Genomic DNA, 26,733 nt, shown 5'->3' with positions numbered 1-26,733 from the left:
GTAACAGAGGCCATGGCTTTCCACTCTTCTCACACATTGCTATCTTTTGTTTTTGTGATTGTACATTTTACATTTTTTGTCTGTAACTTTTGTTTTGTGCATGTCTTACATTGCCTTGTCTTGTATATACATTGTATTGTCTTGTATGTATGTTGACAAGAGCCACTAGTGGTCTTCGGGCCATTGCTAATCCTCATTAAATAAATAAAAATCATTACAATTAAATTGCTTCCCACAGATCAAAAATCCCCAGAACAGATCTATGTAGAATACCCAATTGAATATTCATAACAAATTTGATTCTTATTTGTCTGTTAGTTTCTGAGAAGGTTTTTGAAAGAAATAACATTAAAAATAGGGATAAAATGTTGAAAAAATGGCAATAACTCCAACATGGCTTAACAGAATAAAACGGAAATTTGACCAAAGATATATCTCATCATGCTGAACACTTTTACCCATGTCAAAATTAGGCTTAAACCTAATGGTGTTGGAGATATATGCTAAAAACTTCTGTTTGACTCCTATGTTTTATTTTCAGCAACATCTGCCATGTTTTTTCATAGATCAAAAATTCCTACATCAGTTCTATGCAGGATACTCCAAGGAACATGTCATACCAAGTTTGCTTCCAATTGGTTAAGTAGTGTCAGAGGAGAAGAGTTTTGAAAAATTGTTAATGATGATGGCGACAGACACCAAATGATGGCAATAGCTCACTTGGCCTTTGGCCAGGTGAGCTAAAAAGGCAGCCAAAATATTACATAGTCAGTTACCTCCAAGTTTAATTGCAACTTTAAGATGATTGATTATATACAAATTAATTCTGGAAACATTATCATGTGTATAACAATTAAAGTGAAATAATAATTCCCAGTAATATCAATTCATGTAATTATGATGGAACACATGCGCCTGGATTAGGCATGAAGAAATACATACACAACAATATCAGGTAGATAAATAATAGTACTGCACCTAAAATGTAAAAAAAAATATATAATACATTTAGAGACAGATTTAAACAATCAATGAAAGTACAATGTACGAACTAAAACTATAATTGGCAATTCTTACAAGATTTCTTCAAATGACAAACAGATATTATTTACATCCGTATAAAAGTGTAAAAGGGCCTTAACTCCTCAATATGCATGATTCAGTACAAAACTCATAACAGAATGTACCAGACAACTTCTGATTTTGAAAACTTTTTAACTACATTACCACATGATTTAATGTATAACTTTTGTGGTTTTAGATGTAGTAGCCAATTAAAACTGGCTGATTTTTAGTGTTGATATTAGGTATGAATGCATATGTTCTCTTTGTAGGAAAACAAAATAGGTGATGAATTCCATTATCTGTTCAATTATACATATTTAAGACTGGTGTAGGTTCTTTTCAAAATTCTCAAAAAATTGTGCAGATACTTTATGCTATAATGATTTAATGAATTGTGAAGACAAATTAAACTAGAAATACTGTGAGCAAGCTCACAAAGAGAAAACCCCCACTTCAAATGGCCTTAAATGAAAAATACTTGTTAGAATATCTCATTTTGGCATCAACCATCAAGTTATATTCCTTCATGCACATCTACATATGATACCCAATTCTCCTATAAAATTACATCAAAATCCCTAAAGCGGTAAAGGAGGAGTAAAGCTTCCCAAGTTTTAACATGGTAAACTTTTAATTTGGATTATCTTCCTTTGTAGCCCTCGAACAGTAACTAAATATCTTCATGCACATCTACATATGATACCCAACTTTCCTATAAAATTACAGCAAAATCCCTTGAATGATTGAAGAGGAGTTGGGTTTACGAGGTTTTAACATGTAAAACCCTTAATTAAAATTATCTCCCTTTGCAGTCCTCCAAAAGTAACTAAAAACCTTCATGCAAACACCCTACCTGTGCACCTGGTCCATGCTCCCAATTTTTAGTGGACCAGAGTCCAGAATGCTCATTTATTTTGTTTCTTTTTGGGGCTATTTCATGTTCTTTGTTGTGTGTGTATTTTTTGGTTTCCAGTCTTTACCCTTTGAACATATTCTTTTGATTTTAGCTTGAATCTTGGTTCCCTTGATTACTCTAATAAGCAATTATTTTGTTCAAAACAGTGACAATCTAACAAAATAAACAGATGAATGGATATCCCAATTACTAAAATGAAAGGCAAATACACTTTTTGTTAAATTTTCATTCAAGTTCCTAAAGACCTAAACACTAACAAATGAAATACCATTTGCCAATAACTTATAGTTTCATGTTTTCAAAAATTAGTATATTTTACCTTGAAAGTAATCACTCTTGCCATCTTGGAATGTGTAGTTTATAACTATCACCGCAAAGAATACTGCCCACAAGTGGACCTGGTTAAATACCATAAATAACTGGAATGGCTGAAAATTATATGTAGAGTCATTCATAAATAAATTAATTTGAGATAAATACTGTAATCCGATTGGTTAAAATAATTCTGTTATATCTCAATGGATAAAAAAAATATTGACACGCCCCTATTCAGTTAAATTCACAGCTACTTTTCTCATGTTTTAAGATAAAAATATGTTTTAAAATTAATTTATAAGAATTGGCTATGATAAAAATTTGTCTATTGAAAAATAACAAATCTTCCATGTGAATATTTTGTTCATCACACTTCGTGCAATAAACAATATGCACATGGAAAATTTTTTCCATAGACAAAATTTTTATCATAGCCAATTCTTAAAGAGTAGACAGAGTACAAATATTTCAAACTACAAATATCATTTATCAGTAACAATACAGAGATTAGAAAAATTAAAAAGTTTTGTTTCTTTTGTGGACACAGTTTATCAGCATACAAGAGGCTTACTTGACATAAAACAATGATATACACATTCAATATACAAAATTTTTAACATTGCTTTAAGTGTTTGTTAATCGTGCTTTTAAACACATCCTGGGAGCGTTCATTTACCCTGCTTTAAATGCATGATAGGAGCATTTGTTTATAAGCAAAATATTAGGGTTTGTTCATAGTGCACTTGGTGAGATTTTTGCATGCGTTTAGGTATCATGTGGGCAGAAACCTAAATGTCTCAAGGAATTTATATGCATCAATTATAAACTTTTTTATTCACTCAATTACAATATATATGGAATCATATGTATATTGGCCCTGGACCATACTTCATTATCATTTTATAGCTTTTTACAAACAATTGAAACAAATTTCATTTTACAGTATACAATATGTATATGTTTTACTTTAAATAAACATTGTTTCTACATGATAAATTACACAGGATACTTACAAATATGATATCAATTAATACCAATAAAGGAATTTCTAATGTACAGACTTGTATTGCCACACTTGTTCCTATCTCTATACTAAAAATATAACATTTTTTTTCTCTAGAGAAAAGAATACATGTATTGAAGAGTAATCTTTGAACAGAATGGCTTTTTTTCCATGGAATTAGTCAAAACTAAAATTGATTACAGAAATGCAACCATTATAATAGTAATATGATAATGTACATGTAACATTCATGTATGCATGCATGTCACAGAAAGATTGATTATCACTTTATATTTTTATTCATACTTTTAGATTTAAACTGAGCATATACTTTTATCAACAACCATCACTACAGCCATCTTGTAATAGAAAACAAAGAATGTGAAGCTATTTCAAGAAAATAAAATAAATGATGCAGAACGAAAACTATCAAAATGAAAGGGACAGATTTTTTTTTATTTCATTTTTAAATTAGTTAAATAACCTACTAATTATACAACACAAACAAAGGGAGGTAATTACATTTTTTTCTACATCAGCTGTAAACTGCTATTTATAAATCCAACTATAACTTACCCTAAATTAACATTATTCTGAAGAGCAAACTGTACACCATTAACAATCTCTGGTAGAGCAGGTATCAATGATAGGAACGTTACACTCACAAAATACTGCAATAAAGTCGGGGAAGACATAGACTTAATCAGTATCAATAAAATCAGCACTAGATGATTTGCAAACAAAGTATAGACATGTCTTTCAGTCAAGAAATTTTCAGTAATTGGTTGACTAACATTAATTTGTCTTCATATTGAACTTGTACCTGAAATTGTATTCCTAAATGCTTTTCTATATTCATATAGCTAGGACTGCTTTACACAATACTCTTTCCTAGGAAACTTTCTGTGTGATGTCAGTGGCATCATCTACACTTATCAAGATGATAAAGATGAAGTAGAAGTATTTACAAAAGGTGAAGTAGAAGTATTTACAAATGGAAGGTGTGTTTATAATATTTCAATTTCTTAGCTAATGTAAATGATATTTGATTTATCCAAAACAAAAATCTCCAGTAGAAACCAAAAAGAGAACATTTCTTTGTATATGAAATTTTAAAGAAGTTTTGGCTAAAAAGGTGAAAATCTGCTGGCATCTGAACTGAAGGTAATTACTTACAGTAGATAAGCCTGTAGACAAGAGAAATTCTTGGATATTCTCAGTAACAATGTCAGCACAAACGCCAATTAGTGTTGCTGCAAACATAAGCATCAGTATACTTTTAAATATTCCCCACTTTGGTGAACCATGACTGTGTCCTGAAATATATAAATGGATTCAGGACACAAAGCAATTTTAAAAGTATTGGTAACTTATTGAATCCTAATTCTCATTTTGTACTTTAATATCAGAACAGTTTTCAGCCTTACCTTCATGAGTGATATTGTCTCTCTCCAATTGTTCTTTAGTGAATTCTGCAGTAAGATGAGAGGCATGAGTCTTTAGTGTAAACAGTAGGCCTATAATATAGGCTACAGGTAGCATCAAACACACAGCATACACCAATGGTTTGATATGTTTGTCATACAACGTAGTGTCTCTGTCCACACCAAACTATACAATAGAGGAAATTACAGTAAAAAAAACTTCAATATACTACACACATCATTTTGTTCTTTTGTACAAATTTGTCTTGTCTGTTAATATTTCTATATGTATTGCATTAGGGCCTCAGGGAAGACAAGCTTTTGTTAACTGTGTTACCCTTAAAAAAACAAAGAACCAGTGGAGAACCCATGTGCCACCTAACGGGTGAGATGTTTCCACTTCTTACAAGACACTTGCTGGGTCAAAGGTCAAGTCCAGTGAGAAGAATATCTATGAAGTCATTTGTTATATTGGAAATGGACACACTGTACTAGTCCATTAGATTATAATAAAGACTGCAAACAAGCCTTAATGGATGTGTAAACTGCTGAACCATCAGTAAAGACTGCCAACAAGCCTTAATGGATATATAAACTGCTGAAACATTAGTAAAGATTACCAACAAGCCTTAATGGTTGTATAAACTACTGAACCATTAGTACAGACTGCCAACAAGCCTTAATGGATATATAAACTGCTGAACCATTAGTAAAGATTGCAAACCAGCCTTAATGGTTGTATAAACTACTGAACCATCAGTAAAGACTACCAACAAGCCTTAATGGATATATAAACTGCTGAACCATTAGTAAAGATTGCCAACAAGCCTTAATGGTTGTATAAACTACTGAACCATTAGTACAGACTGCTAACAAGCCTTAATGGTTGTATAAACTACTGAACCATTAGTACAGACTGCCAACAAGCCTTAATGGTTGTATAAACTACTGAACCATTAGTACAGACTGCCAACAAGCCTTAATGGATATATAAACTACTGAACCATTAGTAAACACTGTCAACAAGCCTTAATAGATGTATAAACTACTGAAACATATCTAGACAACTTATGTATTTTTTCAGTTTTTACTGATGAGTAAGAGTTGAGCGACAAAAACTGCATGTGCTGAAGCAGCTGGTATTTAACTACAATGGAAAGGATAGTTTAATGAAAAATTCCAAGTTGTGGCATAACATGAAGTTCTTTAGACAATTGCACTAAGAATACCCCTCACTAAACTTCTCTTTAGGCTTCGAGCAAAATGCAACTGACAAAACTCTTTATGTTTGGTTCATCACAGTATAAGATCTTTCAATTATCATCCACATAGTATCCGTAGTTCAATAATTTTTACAGTTCATTGCAGAACCACTGAATATCTCTCATGTGTACACCAATAATTTACAGTTTGATTGCTTAAGATAAACATATACTGAAATTGTCATTACACTTACAATAGAGTTAGTACACTGTTCACAATTCAGACCATATGTTGTATTCTGTACATCATTGGACATGTACAAGTTTTCACACTTTTGACAGTACATATCTCCTAAAACCTGTGAGAATATTGTTGGTGCAAATGTTCCTGGAAAAAAAGCCTTGTAAAAAATGTTGACAGTTGAATGTGACAATAAAAGTATAGAAATTAATACAATTAATGTAAATTTATCTATTTGATGATTTGCAAATAAAGTATAGACAGATATATATCCACCTTTCAATGGGAGATGTGTTTTGATGCATATTAGTGGTATTTTATTTACACTCTTTCTATGTATTTTGGATGTGTAATTCATTTTTTGCATCCTGAACCTCTTCTTATCATACCCTTTGCTTGAAAAGTGGGAAGGTATATAGTGATTATTATGTCTAACTGTTTAATGGAATTCAATGAAACATTCACACATTCTTTATTATATGATGCCATTTTGCATCTCTTACTTTTTTCATCTGAATAATTTTTGGGAAATCCTGTTGCAAAACACAGACAGTTCTGGCATTGGACCATCGAAGGGGACTATCCTCTAATCTGCAATTCCTCTAAAATAGCTGTATGGATTTAGAAGAAACTTTCAGAATTTTTAATTACACTTCTGTCCCTACTGACATGGACATTGCTTCAACTTGCTCATTTGCCTGATGTTGTGCCAGTTCTACATTTTAATATGCACCTGGTGGCCATATTATTACTGCAGACCTAAGCATCGTTGAAGACCGAAAAATAATTAAGTTTTTGAAAAAAGGACCTAAATATCGCCCTCAAGGAAAAATTGACTGAAAGAAGTGTTCCCACACCATCAAAGATTCATTGAATGCTTATTGCAAACAATGGATGAGAAGAAAAAAGGCAGATAAAAGTTATAGACAATTATGGACAATCATGACCATTTGAACATCATGAAAAGAATTATGTATCATTCAACTCTCATCTTCCAATTTCTAGAATAAGAAAAAAGTTAAGATAACTAGGATAGATATTTGTCTTCGTACTAGCACATAAAGCAGTCAACAACTTGGTTATCATATGATGAAAATATTATACAGAAGTACATCATGAAGAAATAACTTACTCACATACTTTTCAATTCATGAATACAACAGAGATTGAAATAACTAAAGAACATCATAAATCAGCTACCTTGTTGTGTACCAACACCGATTACATGACTGTTCCAACCTTATACTGGATACTAAAATTTCATAAAAAGCTGTTCAAATCAAGTTTGATTTCATCCTACCACTAATATTTCCAAAACTTTAACCTGTGCTTTAACTACTATTAGAAACTATGTTATTAATTACTGCAGTAAGTGTTATGAAATGGTGTTTTAAAACTATTTTTGGAGTATAAAAAATTTGCTTGAGGTATAATTTTTACTTCACAACTTTCAAGATTCGTATGATTCTGTTCTACCCTTTATAAATCACTTCTGCATAAATTTATTAAGGAAAAGTTGTCTTATTTAATTAAATTAAATCTGGCTCTCAGTATATAGTCTATAAAGCACATTCTTTCAAACAAAATCCAACGAATTTATCAACCACCCTTGATAGATTTATTTGTGAAAGGTACAATTTTGAAATCATTGCCTATTCTTTGAACTTTGTTTTCACAAATACAGATAGTCGGCATCTAATTACAACCTTACATAAAAACTAGGAATCGCATTACATCTAGTATTTGACCTTACTACTCCAAATCCAATCTACTGGAATTGTAGTGACTGATTATTTATTATGCCAGTAATGTGGATGATGTTATCATTCATTAATGTGTCCTAAGCTAGCTTTCAATAACTGTGAGCATTCTTTCATTGGATATTGAGTGAATTTTATGGTGTGTTTATTTGTTGTTTCAGTTCAGACCTAACATTAAAAGGGGGATGGATGGTTAAGGCCTTATAAAACTACTACTGTAAATGAAGCATGTATTTGGTGATTTTTTTATTGCCTTAATCTAATATTGTCAATTTCAAATATTTGTCCACTATTTCCAAGTTGTCTGCTATGCTGGCAGCATGATGCTTGGTAAGGAATGAATAATTTCGCCCTTATATCAATTTTGGTCATTAATTATGTGTCTTCGTTTCCTCATCTGACTTTTAAGTTTATTTCAAAGTAGAGTCGCCATTCTGTTATCGTGGATTTTTATTACTTATGTTGTTGGGGTCTCTGAGTGCTTACTTGAAGGTGTGTTTACACTTATTGAAGACATTTTGGTGATCTCTGTAAGTATTTACTGTTTTTATAGGCCTTTTTTGATGATGCATTTGTTACATTTCACCATATCTGTTCCCTTTTCTAGTATTCTTTATCACTTGATTCCATTGTGCAACTTTTTTTTGTTTTTTTCCCATCTGAATGACTTTTCATGGTTCCTTTGTGGCTTCAACAGTATCACCAAGTAAGCTTTCCACACAGTTTTTCCAGCTTAAATTTGAGTTTATGTCCCATGAAAATTATTTTTAATTCTTGTTAAGTCAACAAGAGTTTATCACAAGAATCTGCTTACATAAAAAATTTTAAAAAAATATATAAACTAAATAAAAAAAGTACCTCCAACACACACAAACATCAACAAACAAGACACGCCAGCTGATTTGGGATTAAAGCTCTGGGCTTGGTACTTTAATCCACCAACAATCATGCTGATTCCCTGAAATAAATGAGAAATTATGTAGACATAATTTCAAAGAATACAAAACTTCATGACCAGTTTGTTAGAACTCAACTACCGGTACATACACAAGTACAGCACATTGGATTGACATCATACAGTTCAAAGCATTTGCAAAACATCAGATGCTTATATGCATTTTTATATAAAAAAGGAAAATTTCCATGATAAATACATTATAGAATCAAAAAGAATTTATCAATGTATGAAACTCACAAATATATTACAGATTTATGAGTAAATGGTCCGATTAGACACATCAATAAATTCTGGAAAAAAAAGCATTTTAATGCTTATATGTTAATTCCAACCACAACTAATCTGATAATGTATTTATTGTTTCTCTTGGAGACCCTCAATCAGTGAAATTTATATTGCAAATGGCGACATTAAACTGACAAAGTGATATAGTAGTCAATTAAAATACTTAAAGTACATTGTACATGGGAACTACTGTTAACCAAAAGTTGTCCTGGTTATATAATGCAGAAAATGAAGGAAAAAAACTGTCTCGTGCTATTAATGGAATATATCTTTTGTCAAAGCCATGGCAGTCAAGTTGTTTGTTAATGATATTTACAACATGTAAATGAAATTTAAACTGTTGTAAAAAGTGTCATTGTGGAGGCTGAAAGTGAGATAAATCAAAGTGCTGAGGCACTGGGCCAAGGAAGACCCCCGAAGTAATCACGTAACCAAATTGTAAGCTAAATAAACCAATCAAAACTTAGTCCTTTTAAAGAATAATCATTTGTTTTAACACAGTGTATATTTATACAGTCCGTTTATCAAGATATATTTCTGGATCTTCTTTTGTATCATTGCTTTTGGTATTTTTGGCTGTACATGTATGTTGATGTCCTCCAATTTCCTAACACTTAAATCAGCATTTCTTACAAAATATGAATTCCACTGAGAATCACTGACTATCTATATTCAATGAATTTTCAAAGTAAGAATGGATCCACACCTTGAAATTTCGGTTTGGAGATGCATGAATTAGAAATGAATCCTGCAGACTGGAGGAAGTTGAACAAAAGCCTAATCTGAAGGGAGAAATGAGCAAAAAACTTTTCCTTGGTTGTGCTCACTTTGATGTAGAATTTTTTGTAATAAATTAAAACTAAAATTTGTCCTTGTCACTGTTGTCTAGGATAGGCTATGGGGTTAACTCATCAAAACTGCACATATTTACAATAGATGATTAACTTTCTCTAGGAATTTTTCAGTTCAAACAAGGACAAAAACTCTTGTTGTAAAAGTTACTATGCAGTTTAAAGATCATTAAACTAAAAACAACTTTGTAGCTCATAGATTTGAGCAATTTAAGATTCCAATTAAGTTGGAAAGTCAATGGTATAGAGATGTGGTGAATACAGGGAATATGATGTCTTATGACAAATGCACTTTGAGTATAAATCCATCTTTTTTTCTCTCCAAAGCAAAAAAAAAATTTACTAGTGAACCCATATCCCATGAGTACCACTATTTTATGAGGAATCATTATTGCTGAGTGTTTTATACCTGCCTGCCTTCAATAATGTATGTGCATTTCTTTCTCTTTTCTCTGTATGATTGTTTCACAAATATGTATAAGATTACAATACAAGTAACTCTTATGTTTTGCAAATATATAAGAGCTAAGAAGTCAGGCTTCATGTTTTTATATTTTTTTTTTATTAAGAGATGTTGACATATACATTTACAGCTGTTTCATGCTACATACATGTACCAGCACTTGAGAATCATGAACTTTGTTTCATTCTTAAATAGTGTCCCAGCATAGAAATGGTCTGTTTCACTTTTGCTATCTTATCACTTCATCTAGTAAACTTCTAAGTGATAACCACTGAAAAGAAATCAAGAAAAAAATCATAGCAGTGTCTGATATATGCATATATTATGTTACAATGTAAATTCATGAAAATATACATGTATTTTAACCATATGATATGGAGAAGCCTCCTCTTGTTCGGAAATATTGTTACATGTACATATAATTCGTGCAAATCAGGCAAAAATAAAGGTTGGGTGGTTATAACAGTACCAGGTTTTTACTGGTTTTTAAACCACCTGGTCAATATTCCCACAGTCATCAATACTGGTCAATTGAAATTTTGCAAACAATATTTCTGTCATTATTCATAGTTTTTGTCCTGCATGAAAAATGTTAATATAATTTATATCTACTATATTTCAGTGTTCTTAGGTTTTATTCTTTTAATACATGTATCATTATCAGCTGTATTAATTAAGAAAAAATAAACATTTTCTTTCTCTAAAAAATTTATCTGAAATAACATAACAAACTTTACAAAAATGTATACTGTATTTCATGAGCACATCTTTGTTTCAATAACTATTATTAACAGGTAACATAAGTAAGAGTAGAACAGATTACTTTTCACCTGTCATTGTTAAAACAACATCCCCTCATAACCAGATAGATCATAAAAAGTGTTTTGAAGTGATGAGTTTAGAACAATAAATTAAATTCGTTTCATTAACCAGACAAAAACCTTCTAAATACAGAAAATGGAAAGCTTGCTAAGAATATTGCTTTAGGGCTCCTTCCATGTATGATTTTAGCAACCTGCTGATTTATAATGATGTTTGGACCCCCATTTCTAAATCTCTGGATCAATTAAATCTATGAGCAATTAATGTTACATTGTAAAGTAGAAAACAAATTAGATACATGTATTAATATATTACAAATATCATACTTTCATTTATGAAATCTTTGATACTGTACTGCATATGTCAGTAACCACAGTTAGAGTACATGCACATGTATTTTTGTAGTTTTCAGTGTAAATTTCTTGATCACAGACATACAAATGTAAACTGTAAATTTTGCTAAGAAAAATGACTACACTGTTCAACACTAGAAATAAAAACAGTATATCTATCACCAGATTGGAAATTTTAAATAACTGTGTACATACAAAGTATATGAATAAATAAAGTATACCTTCAACATTTACCTAGTACATTGTACATGTAAGAATGTCCATAAAAATCAGCTCTTAGAAAAGGTCTACTTTTGGTAGCCTTGATATCCAACACATTTTCAATGCACTTTCATGGACACAGAATTTCTAACATAACTGTGTCTTTCTTTTATCACGAAAATCCTGTTTCTTACTTTATGTTCTGCATTCTAAATAAATGTATCTGGTATATCTTGACAATGTACTAAAAAAGAACCATATTGATAATCAGTTATGACTTACATGTACATGGATATAATACACATGCACATTGTATTACTGTTTCTTTAAATTCCATACTGAATAGTGCATGCCAAAATCTGTATCACATGCAGTATCAACAGGAGACTCCTATATCAACTCAAGGGCCACTGGCCAGCGAGGTGATATACATTGTAGGTCGAGGGTTGATACTGCATATCAAACAGATTTTTGCATGTCATGTTCATTCTTTCTTCTATTTTATCTATACAAAATTGTGTTCTGTGCAAGGTGTGATATATAATATGCAATATATGTCTAGGGGTGTGATTTAGAGAATGTGATATAGGTCCATGGGTGTGATATACAGTATGCAATATAGGTCTAGGCATGTGATGTAAGGTATGCAATATATGTCTGTGGGTGTGATATATAGGGTACTTGAAATGGGTTTAGGGGTGTGATATATGGTATGCGATATAGGTCTAGGAGTGTGAGATACAAGTCTAGGGGTGTGATATACAGAAGGCAATAAAGGTCTAGGGGTGTGATATAGAATGCAAATTAAATATAGGTCTAGGGGTGTGATATAGAATGTGTTATTAACCAACTACCCAAAATACATTAAAATATGTCAAAAACTGACCAATTGATATGAGTTCAAACGGGGCATCTATATGGGGCCAATATGAAAAAAGAGAGCCAATATGGATCAAACCAGGGCCAATATGACATCTTAACTTCCGGTCGTTTGACACCGCCATTCTGAGTTAGAATTGGATTTAATGAACTGTGATCACCAGGACTAAAAGCTGCAGAAAGGCAAAAAAAAATCTTCCATTTTATACAAAAAGGATATTTCAGACTGAATAATGCAAATAAACCTACATGTTCTTGGTAAAACACAAAAACAACTGTTCAACAAATCATCTATAGTTGAGTTGATTAATAAAATTGTCAATAGATATGTAATTTCATATTGGCCCTGTTATAGGTTTTGGCCAATCGTATTGGCCTCAACATTCATATTGGCCCTCTGCCATGCCTCTGGACCAATACGACCGTCTCGACCAATATGACAGACCTCAAACCTATAACAGGGCCAATATGAAATGACATTATTATTTATTGACATAAAATATAGGTCTTGGGGTGTGATATATGGTATGCAATATAGGTCTAGGGATTATGTACAGTATGAGATATGTCTTGGGGTGTGATATACTTTATGTGAAACAGGTCTAGGGTGTGATATAGGGTATGTGATACAAGTCTATGGGCATGATATAAGGTATACGATAAAAGTCTATGGTTGGTTGGCAAGTTTGGATTTTAGGAACATGTACAAGTGTATGAGTAATGTCATGGCTCATGTGTCCACACACGTCCCAAGGATCATACTTTATTTCACTGGATTTTTTCCCTTTTGATAGTTCAAGATTACCTTCTGAATGTGATGAATATGCCACATGACCTCCTTTCATTCTTACCATTGAAAAAGAGACATTGTTTATGTCTCTGCTTTGAAATCCTAACAATTTAACAATTCTGTTTATTTTCTATTTTAAATACTTCATTGTTTGCTATACAATTGTACATGTGTGTTTACCATTTTATTTTGTGTACATGTACATAGTACATGTAGTTATTAACATATGTACACAGTGCTTGCATTTTATGTACAGAAGTTAAATTCCTAGGATCAAATTAATCACACATGAAATATTCCAATAAAAAGGAGGGGGTGCCAACCCCATGTATTCTCCCCTATATCCCCCACTATAATCTATACTTACTACACAAAAAGTGTACATTGCAGCTCCGAAAATCTGCCATTAGAAGCTCCCGACATCTTCATTAAAAGGGTCAGATCGAGAGAAATAAATTGGCAAATCTCGATTGAGCTTTCCTCCTTGCGAATGTTTAGGTCAATTTGACAAAATAGTCCAGCTCTCGGAGTCAAAATTTAAATAGTTGATATCATATAAACATTGAAATCTTGCAGTTCTACACATATTAAATAGCCTTAATATCATTATACACCCACGTCGTACGTAAAGCAAATATCACATATTTGACATGGAGTATGATCGGCAGAGGAGCGATATCTAAATGCAAACTTTGCAAGGAGAATAACCCGCGGAGTGTTATTTTGGTAGTTATATGTTGAAATGTCTACCCTGGTTACGTAATTTGGTTGCCGACGGTCTCTAAGTCAAATTCAGTCTATAAATAGACCTCCTTGACAAAAATCATTGACAAAGACATATGCTAATTAGATTGGAATTATCATATGATAGTCATGATCAATGAAAATTCTTTATGAACTTAGAATTGTCTAATATATGTTTAATACATTCCACTGACAATGAAATTAGTATAATTCTTTTATCTTAGCATTTTACCAAAATAATTTATGTGTAAACGTGATAGATACAATAAAGTGTTCATTATCTCTGAAACTTTATGACTTCAGTTGTATTAGCTTCCCCATAAGTATGTGCTGGTAATTATTTTACCCTTACCTCCTAATGAAACATTCTTCAGGTGTTCTTTTATTTTATTAACAAATGTAATTAACAATCAAAATATTTAACATGAAGTAATGTTATTACCTGTTTTTGATTGAACAGTTAAAAATCATAGAAATCCTACAGATATTTATTAATTTATACATGCGTGTAGTATCAGGCTATTGGATTTTGATATCTGGGTAAGTAAGTTGAGGGGTGAGCCAGAGATATCCCATCAAAAAGCCAGTACCAAAAACCAATTTCATCATATTTTGTTATCAATAATTTATAGATAACACTTTACCTTCTTTTTCAGCGTAAAAAAATGATAACAATCCAAACCTTACCTTTAAGAAGTACATTTCTTATTAATGACTTTTTTTTTCCGATTGACACAAAAGTGTTGTGATATAGTACAAATGCTACTGAAGTCTTTCAACTTCACTGTGATTTAACAAATTTTCATTGCATGTGTTGAGGAATGGATTCCTCCATGATTTATAACCTGACCTGTTTTTTTTTTATCAGAGTCAGTATGCTGTAACAAGCATTATCAATATATGCAGCAAATTACTGACAATGGTATACTTACCGGGATAAGCAGAGTACAACCAATAATTGTACCTGGAATAATACAAAATAAAGTACATACAATGTAAAATTAGAGAATATATAATGAAATTTACTATTACCAAGAAGACTTATGACCAACTGAAATAATGAAATGTGAAATTATATTTGGCTAAATTTTCTACTTGAGTCTATCTGACCTTTTGGCTTTAACAATCTAATAAATAGACACAGCATTATTTCTCTTGATATGATTTGATTCATTATTAGATATTCAAGCTTTACTGGGACGCAAATTGTAAATTAAGTATTCTTCTTCTTCTGCTTCCTCTAAAGGGTGACATATATGGAATATCACACAACATTTCATGTCAAACTAAATTTCTACACTTGAGATACAATGTAGTTATATTATAGAATTTAAAGTGTATAAGGCTTGCCAAGCATTTATAAATTTAAAATTTAACTATTGAGAATTTGTAAATGTAATATGATATGAAATGCAATGTTACAGATTCTGTTTTTATAATGTCTTTTTATCTTTGTATGCAGCTCATTCCTGACAATTCCCCAAAAGTTGTGTCACAAAGCAAACCAACTTATTTAATGACATTACAATGAAATATGAACTATTCATGTGCTGAGAAGTCTCTACTGAGCAGTATGAGGGAAATATAACCTACTATAAGACACATTAGTCATTTCTTACACATGCCACACCCTTGGTGGAAAAAAGTGACAAAACCTGATAAAAATCTAAATGACTGGGTCTGGGATTAACAGTTGAACTTTAAAATGATAACTAGTGCTATAGGCTTTTATGCTACCAGTATCTGCAAGTCAGTACCTACCAGTCAAAGAAGCTTTGACAATTTCTGTAAAACACAGCTGCACACCACTTTGTTTACCCTGGTTCAAAGCCACAACAAATATAATGATTTCTACTATAGACCCAAATGATGCATTTATAACAGCACCAATGGCTACAGACGTCTGGGCTGAAAGACTGAAAAATATTCACAATAAATAAAGATTTACAACTTGAGTTTTGATTTTTACATTTCCATTTTCTTCCAATGCTTTAAGTGATTTTTTTTAATACCAAAGGAATTAAAAATCATGATAAAAAAAAGATACCATAAATTCTTAGCATTTAAAAGACATTCTAAAAAGCATTTACATTTAAAAACTAATATACAGATGTACTGAAGCTTATAGTATGTAATTTCAACACATTTTTTGCCCGATTATTGTCATGATCAATGTCTATAAAGTTGACAGAGGAACTTGCCTGATTATTGCAATGTCTATATAAGTTGACAAAGGAACTTGTAGCCTGATTATTGTCAATGTCTATGAAGATTGACAAAGGAACTTGCCCGATTATTGCCAACAATCGGGCAACAAGTTTCTCGGTCTACTTATATAAGTAGACCGAGAAACTTGTTGCCCGATTATTGTAAATGTCTATGTAGGTTGTCAAGAGAACTTGCCTGATTGTTGCCCATGTCTATGAAGATTGACAAGAGGGACTAACCTGGTTATAGCCATGCCTATGTAGTATGACAGAGGAACTATTGCAAGAGTACCTAGGGTACATTTCTACAATAAAAATGTGAATATACTGAATAAACAGCTTAGCCAGGCACAGCATGATACAACAGCAGTGGTCAAACCCTGAACATGTGCAGCAAATATGGACAAAATATTACTTTTTGACACACTTAAGCATAGGGACCTACAATTCATTATAGACACAACACAACATAGCACAAAATTTAAAATTAAAAATTAAAAATTTTGAAGTTCAGACCAAATATTAAAAAGAGATAACTGAAATCTGATTTACAAATGAAGGGTTATAACAAAATTACCAAACTAATAATGCAGGCAGAAATTTTCATAAGGAATCCAATACAAAAACTGCTTTTTTGAAATCTGACCAAAAATAAAGAAGTTCATCTTTGGGCTTGTGGCCCCTTTGATCCCTTATAACTCGAAAACTGAAAGGGATATTTAAAATCTGACTGAAAAAAGCATGCAGGGATTTTCATAAGAAATCTCAAAAAAAATTTTGAACTAAGACCAAAAATAAACAAGCAATTGTCTGGACATCATGAAATGCACGTTTCTGGCCCCCTTTTACATTCTGAAAAGTTCAAGTCTTTAACCCCAGAATCAATGTGGATATTCCTATATTTTTACTGAAATTTTATAGCCGAATTCAATGAAATGCTTGTATTAAGCCTTTTTGGCCCCTAATTCTAAAACAGTTAGAGTTATAACTTTTTTGCTGTCGTTATTATTGTGATTTTGTCTTTTTCAGAAATTTTCCAGTTTTGTAATGCTTAATTTTCATAATTATAGAAGTATTAACTTGAAAGAGTGAATAACTAAAATATGATCACCAACACTGTAAAATACATAATTTTAATTAGTAAGGAGAACTTAAACTTTGCAAAGTTCAAATTTCTTGTGTTCTTGGAAGGAAAGATCAATTTAAGAATAATAAATTATCTTTTTAATACATTGTATATTGATTTAATCATTGTTCATACTGTTATTCTAAGTAATAATCTGATGCATGCCAAACCATCAAATAACATCACAGTAGCAGAAGTTTTGTGACAGTTTAGCATGATGAAAACAGGGAAAGGTATTTCACATGAGTGGTATAATGTATTGAAATCTGTAACATATTAAATAATCACTATGTAAATAATATCAAGAGTTTTAATTGTTGTTATTACAGCCCTTTGACATTTTTGTATGTATAAAACATTACAATTATTTACAGTATTCAGTTTCATAAAACATATCTGGGATGATAACTATGAGTGGCTTAGAAGGAGTTGCACATACAAGGTTTTAATATGAAAACACACTTTTAAGTTGAATTATCTCTCTTTGAAGGCTTCAGACAATACCTGGTAGTTAAATTCCTACATGCAACAATTCCTATGAAATTTCATCATATTTCATTGAGCACTTTAGAATGAGTAGTACTTAAAAGTTATATGGACAAATGAACAGACAGACAGGGTGATTCCTTTACACCCTGAACTTTGTTTCCTAAGAATATAAAAAGTAAACTGCTAATTGGTTAATTTGGACACTTAGCCAATTTAACATAGACTGAAACTGTAAGATTGGTACTTTTTTTAATATATTATCATTGTAAACCTTAACAATGAAAGCAAATAATACTTCTTGTAATTATACAATACATACAACTGCAGGAGAAACTATGTCTGTATATCCAAATACTATGGTTAAAATAACAAACAGAAGAAGATCTGATAGAGTTAAAGATTTTTGTCTTCTGTTGTTTGGTGAGAGCAATGAACAGTTATAATTATCATATGCAGAAGCAGGTTCTACACTATCTAAAAATAATCGGCAACCCGAACATCAGTAAAAACTGGGATCATATACAAAGTGCACAGGTAGGGTAAGCATCCTCTGCTTTTTCTACGGTTCACCTGCATAGTTGAAAAGATGTAAGAAATTTATGTATATTGACAGACATAAAAATGGCAGTATAACTTGATGCTCAAAACACAATTTATAGAGCATATACTAGAGCAAATATAAAGAGAAAGAAAACATTTTTTTCACATGTTTTTGGTCAATGACGTATTATTTTTAAGTAAGGATACTGACGAGTAAGATATTCATACCATCCACTGTGTATTTGTAGTAGTATATATTAACACACTTAGGTATGAACATTATTATCTCTTTATGGTGTGCCCTGCTCTCCTGAAATTATATAGAAATTAATACTGACATATGTTTTGTATTTTGTGGTACTTGTGGTTCTGCTAAAATGGCATCAAATTAACATTGACACAGATACATATAGCTTGCCTTTAAAGATATACTGAGTCAATATTTGTAATATAAGGCAATAAACAAAAGAATGGTTTAAAGACTCTATATTGTACTTCGACTAACACCTCCTAGAAAATAAGGATTATAGAGAGTGTACACAAACTGTACAGCATAGCTCATTATTTTATAGCAGAAATATTAAAAGTTTTTTGTATGACGTGGTGATTTAATGTATGCAGTTAGCCCCAGTAATGAAACATGCCTTTTTGTCAGTAAATACAAATCTTTTAAGACCAAACTTTCAAGAACTCTGTAAGTACAAATCTTTAGAGTCACTTTATCAAAGTTCAAAACAATTATAAACAGTTACCTGTATTACATGTACACCAGCTATTTGAACTTCTTCTGGAGGCAAAAATAATAGCCTTTGTATGCTTTTGAGATTCATCTGAAAAATCAAATCATGATAATGACAATGAATAAAATGTAGGTGTGTTACAATAGAAAATTTAAAATAAAATGCATTTATAAATCCTTTGGAAATTGATAAGGAATATGTTTCTAAAATATCAATGCAGTGAGTATTGATACCAACTCCTTTACATTCTAAAAGCATGCTGTATTATTTAAAAGGCCAAGTATAAGTTAAAAACCATGTGTTATTAATATTGAAATAACTTAACTGAAATAAAAATACAGGTGGCAATCCACTCTATTTCATTTATTGCTCCAGTCCCAATTCAGGAATAAACTTTACAACAAATGGGACCCTTCTTTTTAGTAAATAAAGCATTGAAAAATGATATTACTACATTTTTTCTGTTTGACAATTGCTTATCTTGTCTGATTTTGAGATAAAAACAATTTATTTTACTTGTCAAGCATAAAGTGTTTCTACTAGACATGTAAATTTTTTTCCAAAAACAATAGTCCTTTTTCATATTCCCAAATTTGAATTCTTTTTTTTTAAATTTTAAGTAAAGAGAAGGAACTTTCAACCAACCAGACTGATTTACTGTCCAACTGAAAACTAGACTTCAAACATTTGATTTAATGGATGTGGTAAAAACTTGAAACAAATTACATTTTTTTAAACAATTTAGGTACTTACCAAAGTAAAAGTTTTTAAGAAAAATGTTTATTGTTCTTCTTTACCCAAATGAGACTGTCAACCAACTTATCAGGTTTTGGTGGGTTGTCTTTTTGAAAAACTTGCTAAAATGGTTTGCATTCCACAAATATGAAAAAGGACTATTTGGTAACTACAGACAACCTTGACATTACTGAATACATTGAAATAATAACAAATAATACACCTTACCTTTGAAATAGGAATAGAAACAACACACAGCCATGACATCACCATGGCAACAGAATGTATCACAACCAGAATGGGAACACCAAGTAATAACCACACATAACTCTGAGCTTGACCCTGTTCAGAACATATATCATCTTTTAAAGGCAAAATTCTAGTCATATCTACCCTGTCCAGAATATACATCATCTTTTAAAGTTAAAATTCTACAGTCATATCCAAAATAAGTTTGTTTATATTTATCCATGACACAAATACATTCTTTCTCAAAGTTGAAGGCTGGTTTTTGATGTACTTCAAAGATTTAAAAGAAATAAATTACATAGAAAGCATTAAAATGTATTGAAAAAAGGGACATAACTCTTCAATCTGTGCAAAATTAATTTGCTTTGTACAGGAAATTTGAAGAATTTCTGAGCCACGCATTGTTAATTTAAAGCAAAATTTATAATATTTGACATACATAGGATATACACATTACATTAGATCAAAAAATTTAGTGGGATAAAATTTACCATGTCATAGGATCTGCCTGATTTCTACATGGATGGCCTCTTAACACTTAAACTTCAAATTAACATTCATCTTTTTCTGTTCTATACACATGTCCAATAATTTAAATCCTGACAAAATACTACAAATTCAAAATTTGATTTGTGCTTTTAGTATTGACATTTTGTTGTGTCAAAAAAATAATAATAAAATTTTATTTTTGTGTTATGAAGTACTAAAAAAATTCCATCATAACAGCTGTGTAAACTGTATTATAAACATGATAAATAAGACTCATTTTTATATAATAAAACATCACAATAGTCTATCCAATTTCAAAGTACTTACCAAGAAAGAGATACCAGTACATTTGTGAGAAACAGTATGATTCTCCAGTAATGGTTGATTCTCACTACTTCCACTACTGTTTGGTGATGGACTGGTATGGTATGAGTACATTGTATCATTGGATGAGACCTAGAAGTATACAGTTTCATAACTAAGAAATTCATGGTTACTTCTGTTTTTGAAAATATAATTTAAAGATAATGATAAATCAAGTAAAAATTCAGTAGAAAGGTAAGGGACCATGCCAAGATCAACTAAAATACTTAGAGAAAGCTCAAAAAGACCTCATATTGACCCAAAATTTTACCATTGACTTGGATTATCTCCCTTTTCAGCAATCAAATACCAATAAATTTCTCCAAGCACATCTTTATGTGATGCCTATTATTTTCATCAAAATTCCTGGAGTGGTTAATAAGGAGTTGAACTACAAAGATATGTGAACAGATTAATGGATGGACAGAAGCACAGAATGGGTTTCAAAGTGACAAGACCCTCTGCATCTAAGTATTTTGTGTTTAAGCCATGATTTCAGTTAAACACCATACTAAAGAAAGTACTTCAAACGTTCCAACAATTATTGTCAAACAAATATCTATATTGTATTCTTCACTTGACAATTGCAACCATTCCATACATGAGTAATCAATATTTTACTTACCACATATATAAATTTATTGAAAGGCCACAGGTAGTATCTAGACATCTTAAAACAGAATGAACCTAAAATAATAGACATATCATGTCAAACCTTACTGAAGTTTAATAATGAGAAATATATTTCATGCAAGTCTTATTACTTGAATCAAAATATATGCACAGCTACATATTGTGTGCTCATTGCATACCAAATTTCATGAAATTCTTTTTTGTAGTTTCAGTTGAGTTGATCAGTATAGTGCACCTCGGGTAACACAGTTTAAAGGGGCATAACTACTTCAAATTTGAGGGATCAACATTTCTTTGTAGAATTCATAACTATGTATTCATTGTGTCTTCACTGCATACCTAACTTTATGAAATTCTGTCCAGTGGTTTGAGAAGAGTTGCAATGACAAGACGCTTCAGAAGCAGTTTTTTGGAAGCTCACTACATACCTTGTATGGTGAAATTCTGTTCAGTAGATTGAGAGATGTGATGACCATACATACCATAATGTCTTCCAATAAAGGTTAGAAACATGATGAGTCCAAGGAGAAAATAAATCAAGGACTGCCACCATCCAAATAACATGACATAAACTACATTAATAATAATGGAACTTGGTACTACAACAGAAAGTGTAAAGATGATCTACACTGGCTACCTAGCTAAATGGGTTATTTAATCATTAATTAGTTGAATCATACTGCTAATCATAATATACTTATACACATGTCTAAGCATATTATCTATGTAAAGCCAAAATAATATTTTAAGGCAGCTGTCAACTTCTATAGTAAGCATCTTCCTAGCTCAAATAATACAGTACTCATATCTTTAAATCTAAACATTTTAAGTTACTCATGCATTTTTTGAGTACAAACTAGAAACTTTGGTATATTTAAACCTTAAACCAATTCAAATTTACAGGACATACAGCATACTGCAATTTGATCATAATAAATCTAAGACCACAATGATCTTTAACTTTATAAACTGTACCTTCTTTTGAACTGATCTTATTAACATCAGCATATAAACTCTGAACTGTCTGTGATCTGGTGTGTAGAGGTCGAGAGGTCACATGGCTTTTCCATTTCTTAAAGCCAAACTGTGAAAAATGAAAACAAACATTACCTAAAGAACCTTTCATATGACCTTTAAAATTTCTGACACTACAAGCAATATTTTGATGAGTCATATTTGTTTTTGAAATATCCATAAAAATCGAATATTTAGTCACATAGGAATATTCTGAGACAAATATAAATATTTAAGACCCTTTAGGAGCTGGACTTTGTTAGGTGGATATACGTAAAAACAATCAGTAAAACAAAAGTCAGGCTGTGAATCACAATTTCTGTATTATACACCATATCCTTCTTAATGTTGACTGTTTAGGAGCCCCCCTGATGGTTAAAATCTGCTCTCAAATGTTCATGAACTCAGCCTAAAATTCATTCTTTATTAAAAGGCATTATTCAGTAATTGATCACATCCTTATCTAAGTCAATTAACTTTAACCTCATTAAATAAGAAACCTCTAAAAGGTTGAAACATAACACAATATACAACATTAAAAAATTGACTTTAAGAAAATAACTAAACAGCCCGTGTGTCGACAATGCTTTAATATTACAAGTTTGAATTAACTTACTTAAATCAAGTCTTTACTTCTCAAAGGTTACTCAAAAGATTTATAAATGTGTAACAGAACAGCATGATGCACTTGACAATATTCACAACAGTACAGCATGGAGTCAAACTAAGTACCCTTAACAACTGAACTGAAGGAATACTGTACTAGCATGTTCAGCTAATGGAGGGTGATATTAAAATCTTCCACCTATGAGAGGAAAAAACCACTACAAAAACATGATTGAAAAGGGTGACATACATTGTATAAGAATGTACTTACTCTATAATTATTAGATATCTTTTTGTTTTCAATATCAGATTCTCCATGCATGTCTTGGGACAAACTCATATTTAATTTTTGTTCTGTATTCCTGTTTCTTATATTTCGATCACTGTAATGTCTTCTTATACTGTTAGATCCCTGATGCTCCGAATCAATACTTTGGTAATATCTTTCATGATCTTCTGATGTAGGAGGACCATCGTCCTGATCCCTTATTATTGTGTCTGACATTATGGTTGTTATGACTTGCCAATCATTAATCTGTCTTCATCTAAAAAGGCAAGTATTTGTAAACTTTAAAACATTTTTAATTTTTTCATGTACACATAATAATTTTATGGTTTCTGTGGAATTGTCAAGCCATAAATTATCCAAATTCCCAACGGAACATATAATTTTAATTGAAAACAAAATCCACTAAGATGAATGCAGTAAAACACTAAAATAAACATCTCTTACAATAAAAGGCAATCTTGAATGGCAAGTCATCCAACACTGTCTCTATAACCTCTGTAGTACAACAAGGTACTGTATAAGGTCTTATTTTATTTTTAGTATATATCAATGACCTTCCAGATTATCTGAAACACAGAAAACTAAGATTGTTTTCTGACCACAGTATCATATACATGCCCATTCAATTGCAGAGTGAATGCCTAAAACTACAAAGTGAACTTGATGCAGTAGTAAAATGGGAACAAGATTGACTAATGGCCTTCCACCATGATAAATGCACTGTTCTCTCTGTCTCCAGGAAATGAAAACCCAATCAACGCAGTTATATTCTCCATATAAACACCCTAGAAGTTGTCATATCAGCTAAATACCCTTTTCACTTTTCAATCTAACTTAAAATAGGACAAGCACACTGATGACATCATTTCAAAAGCTAATAAGACACTTGGATTTCTCAAAAGGGACTTGAAAACAAGCAACCAGCACACCAAAAGTGAACCTACAAAGCACTAGTACACCCCAAACTTGAGTATTCCTCCTCATTTTGGGATCTGCATACCCAAGACTCTATTTCAAAGATAGATATGGTTCACAGGAGGGCTGCTAGGTACACCTGTAATATCCACCACAACAATGGTAGAGTATCTGCCATGCTGAACACACTAAACTGGCCAAAACTACAAGAACATAGGTTGCTTAGTCCCTTTGTAATGATGTATAAGATCACAAATCAACTTGTTACTATTGCATCCAGCACAATTCTAGTTCCATCAGATCAAAGAACCAGAAAACATCATTCTCTCATCTTCAGACATACCTATACTACTAAAGATTCTTACAGGTTTTCATTCTCCCCATATACTGGTTATTACTCAGTGGAACTTACTACCTATTGCAGGTGTCTATTCTACCTCAGTAGACATCTTCAGCTTTTACCTGCTGTTCTATGCTCCCTCATTTGATTTTCCTATATCTCTTGTACATACATGTAGTTTTAACTGCAAATGTCAACTACTACTGTTCTTTGCATAATTTTTCTATGAAAATAAATTTAATTGTTAACGCTTCCTGTATATAGGCCAAGCATGCATCAGTAAGTGATCACTTTAACTTAGAGGGAAAACTTAAAGAAGTACATTTTGACCTAAAACTATGATGAAATTAATTTGGTGAATATTCTTGAAAAATGATATTGTGAAAATAGCAAAAGATCCCGGTTTTACAGGATCAATTAAAAGGACTGCAAATCAAAAATATACAAATTTAGCAGAATCAGCTGTTGCTGGCTTATTACACAGTGGTCTAGGGTTCAATCCTGAGTGGCGGTGAAAATCAAATCATGCCCTGATCTCCTGTTACAATATAATACTTGCAATTGGTTAGTTAGCATGGTGTTGTATGTATAACAGGAGATCATGATTTGACTCCCAAAATTATACTCCGCCACTGAGGATTGAACCCTAGACTGCTCGGTGAGAAGCCAGCGAAAAACTGATTCGGCTGAAGAATTAATCTTTAGCCAGGTCAATTACCTGACTATTTAAATCTCACTACCTACTACAACACAGATAGGCCATCCTACCACATTTTCACAACCTTAAAGACTCATAAGGTCAAGAGTTAAGAGTCTTCGTACTACGAACAACCCTAACACTAGCTCATTAGCTAACCAAACCCCATGGGTTTTTAGTTGGGTGCCAAATGTAATGCGGAAGTATGATTTGACTCCCAAAATAAACCCTTTTTTGGTAAGTTGGTGAGCATGCCCAATGTACACTTCCGTGAGGTAGGGCTTGGGTAGAACAAAGGAATTTTCCTCGCAGAAGTGTATATTGAGCAGCTCTACGCATGCTCGTTGACTATCCTACAGTTAGCACAAAAGGGTCTATTATACTCCACCACTGAGGATCGAACCCTAGACCGCTTGGTGATAACCAGCGAAACACTGACTGCCTACTACAATGCCATCCTGCCACATATGTAAGAGTAAAGATTGTCTCATAATTGCTCATAATCACATTTGAAATATGTGCCACAGGTAATTGGTACTCGGTATGATAAACTTACTTTACACCAGTATATATACCCAAGGATTTATATATATTTTTAAAACTCCTTGATACACCGTACATGCAGGTACATGTATATATAATGTAGCACAAAATGAATACATATTCATAAGCTATGATAATTGTCTAGAATCACCTAATGATTAACCAGTGATGGATAAATTTTAGTTTCACATCAAGAAGATTCAAAACCGGGCCTTTATTATGTTAAAAACAACCTGACAGTCCTTCTAGTTTGTCACCTGGTCTTTTCTTTTCCGCGAAAAGGGGCATAACTCAGTGTTTACTTACAGCAAAACACCAAATTTGACATGATTTTTTGTCAAGCTAACTGTTCCGTGTCAAGTCAATATACATCCGATTTCTCCAAAGCTTGATTATGCAACGTTGATGTTAATTCAACTGAATCCGCTGTTGTGAAAAATGTATCCCTGGGTCCGACTCTAATACTATTTTCAAAATTCAGATTAG

At 31.8% G+C, this 26,733-nt stretch overlaps 1 protein-coding gene across 8 annotated transcripts; it reads right to left on the bottom strand.

Annotated features, from left to right (window-relative positions):
• Positions 1-87: 87 nt before the first annotated feature.
• On the bottom strand, positions 88-26,699 carry LOC148605533 (uncharacterized). 8 transcript variants are annotated; one of them, XM_088549830.1, is made up of 21 exons: positions 26,554-26,699; positions 23,735-24,008; positions 22,819-22,927; positions 22,272-22,442; positions 21,836-21,897; positions 21,175-21,303; positions 20,338-20,451; positions 19,387-19,464; positions 18,842-18,944; positions 18,414-18,478; positions 16,720-16,784; positions 16,034-16,188; positions 15,205-15,236; positions 8,785-8,884; positions 6,180-6,313; positions 4,727-4,910; positions 4,476-4,615; positions 3,876-3,970; positions 3,310-3,388; positions 2,301-2,409; positions 88-978 (listed from the first exon to the last, which is right to left on the bottom strand). In XM_088549830.1, exons 2-21 carry the CDS (start codon positions 23,966-23,968, stop codon positions 896-898), a joined length of 2,241 nt encoding a protein of 746 aa, XP_088405956.1. In that variant the 5' UTR covers positions 23,969-24,008; positions 26,554-26,699; the 3' UTR covers positions 88-895. The 8 variants fall into 8 exon arrangements, with proteins under 8 accessions (XP_088405956.1, XP_088405954.1, XP_088405960.1 ...); XM_088549828.1 differs by lacking the exon at positions 26,554-26,699 and adding an exon at positions 26,481-26,524; XM_088549834.1 differs by lacking the exon at positions 26,554-26,699 and adding an exon at positions 26,505-26,522.
• Between the last annotated feature and the right edge of the window lie 34 nt (positions 26,700-26,733).

This window comes from Perna viridis, chromosome 10, assembly GCF_037379345.1.
Source record: "Perna viridis isolate PV_CMFRI_1.1 ecotype Kerala chromosome 10, ASM3737934v1, whole genome shotgun sequence".
NCBI lineage: Eukaryota > Metazoa > Mollusca > Bivalvia > Mytilida > Mytilidae > Perna > Perna viridis.
This window is presented reverse-complemented; position numbering and strand designations above follow the sequence as displayed.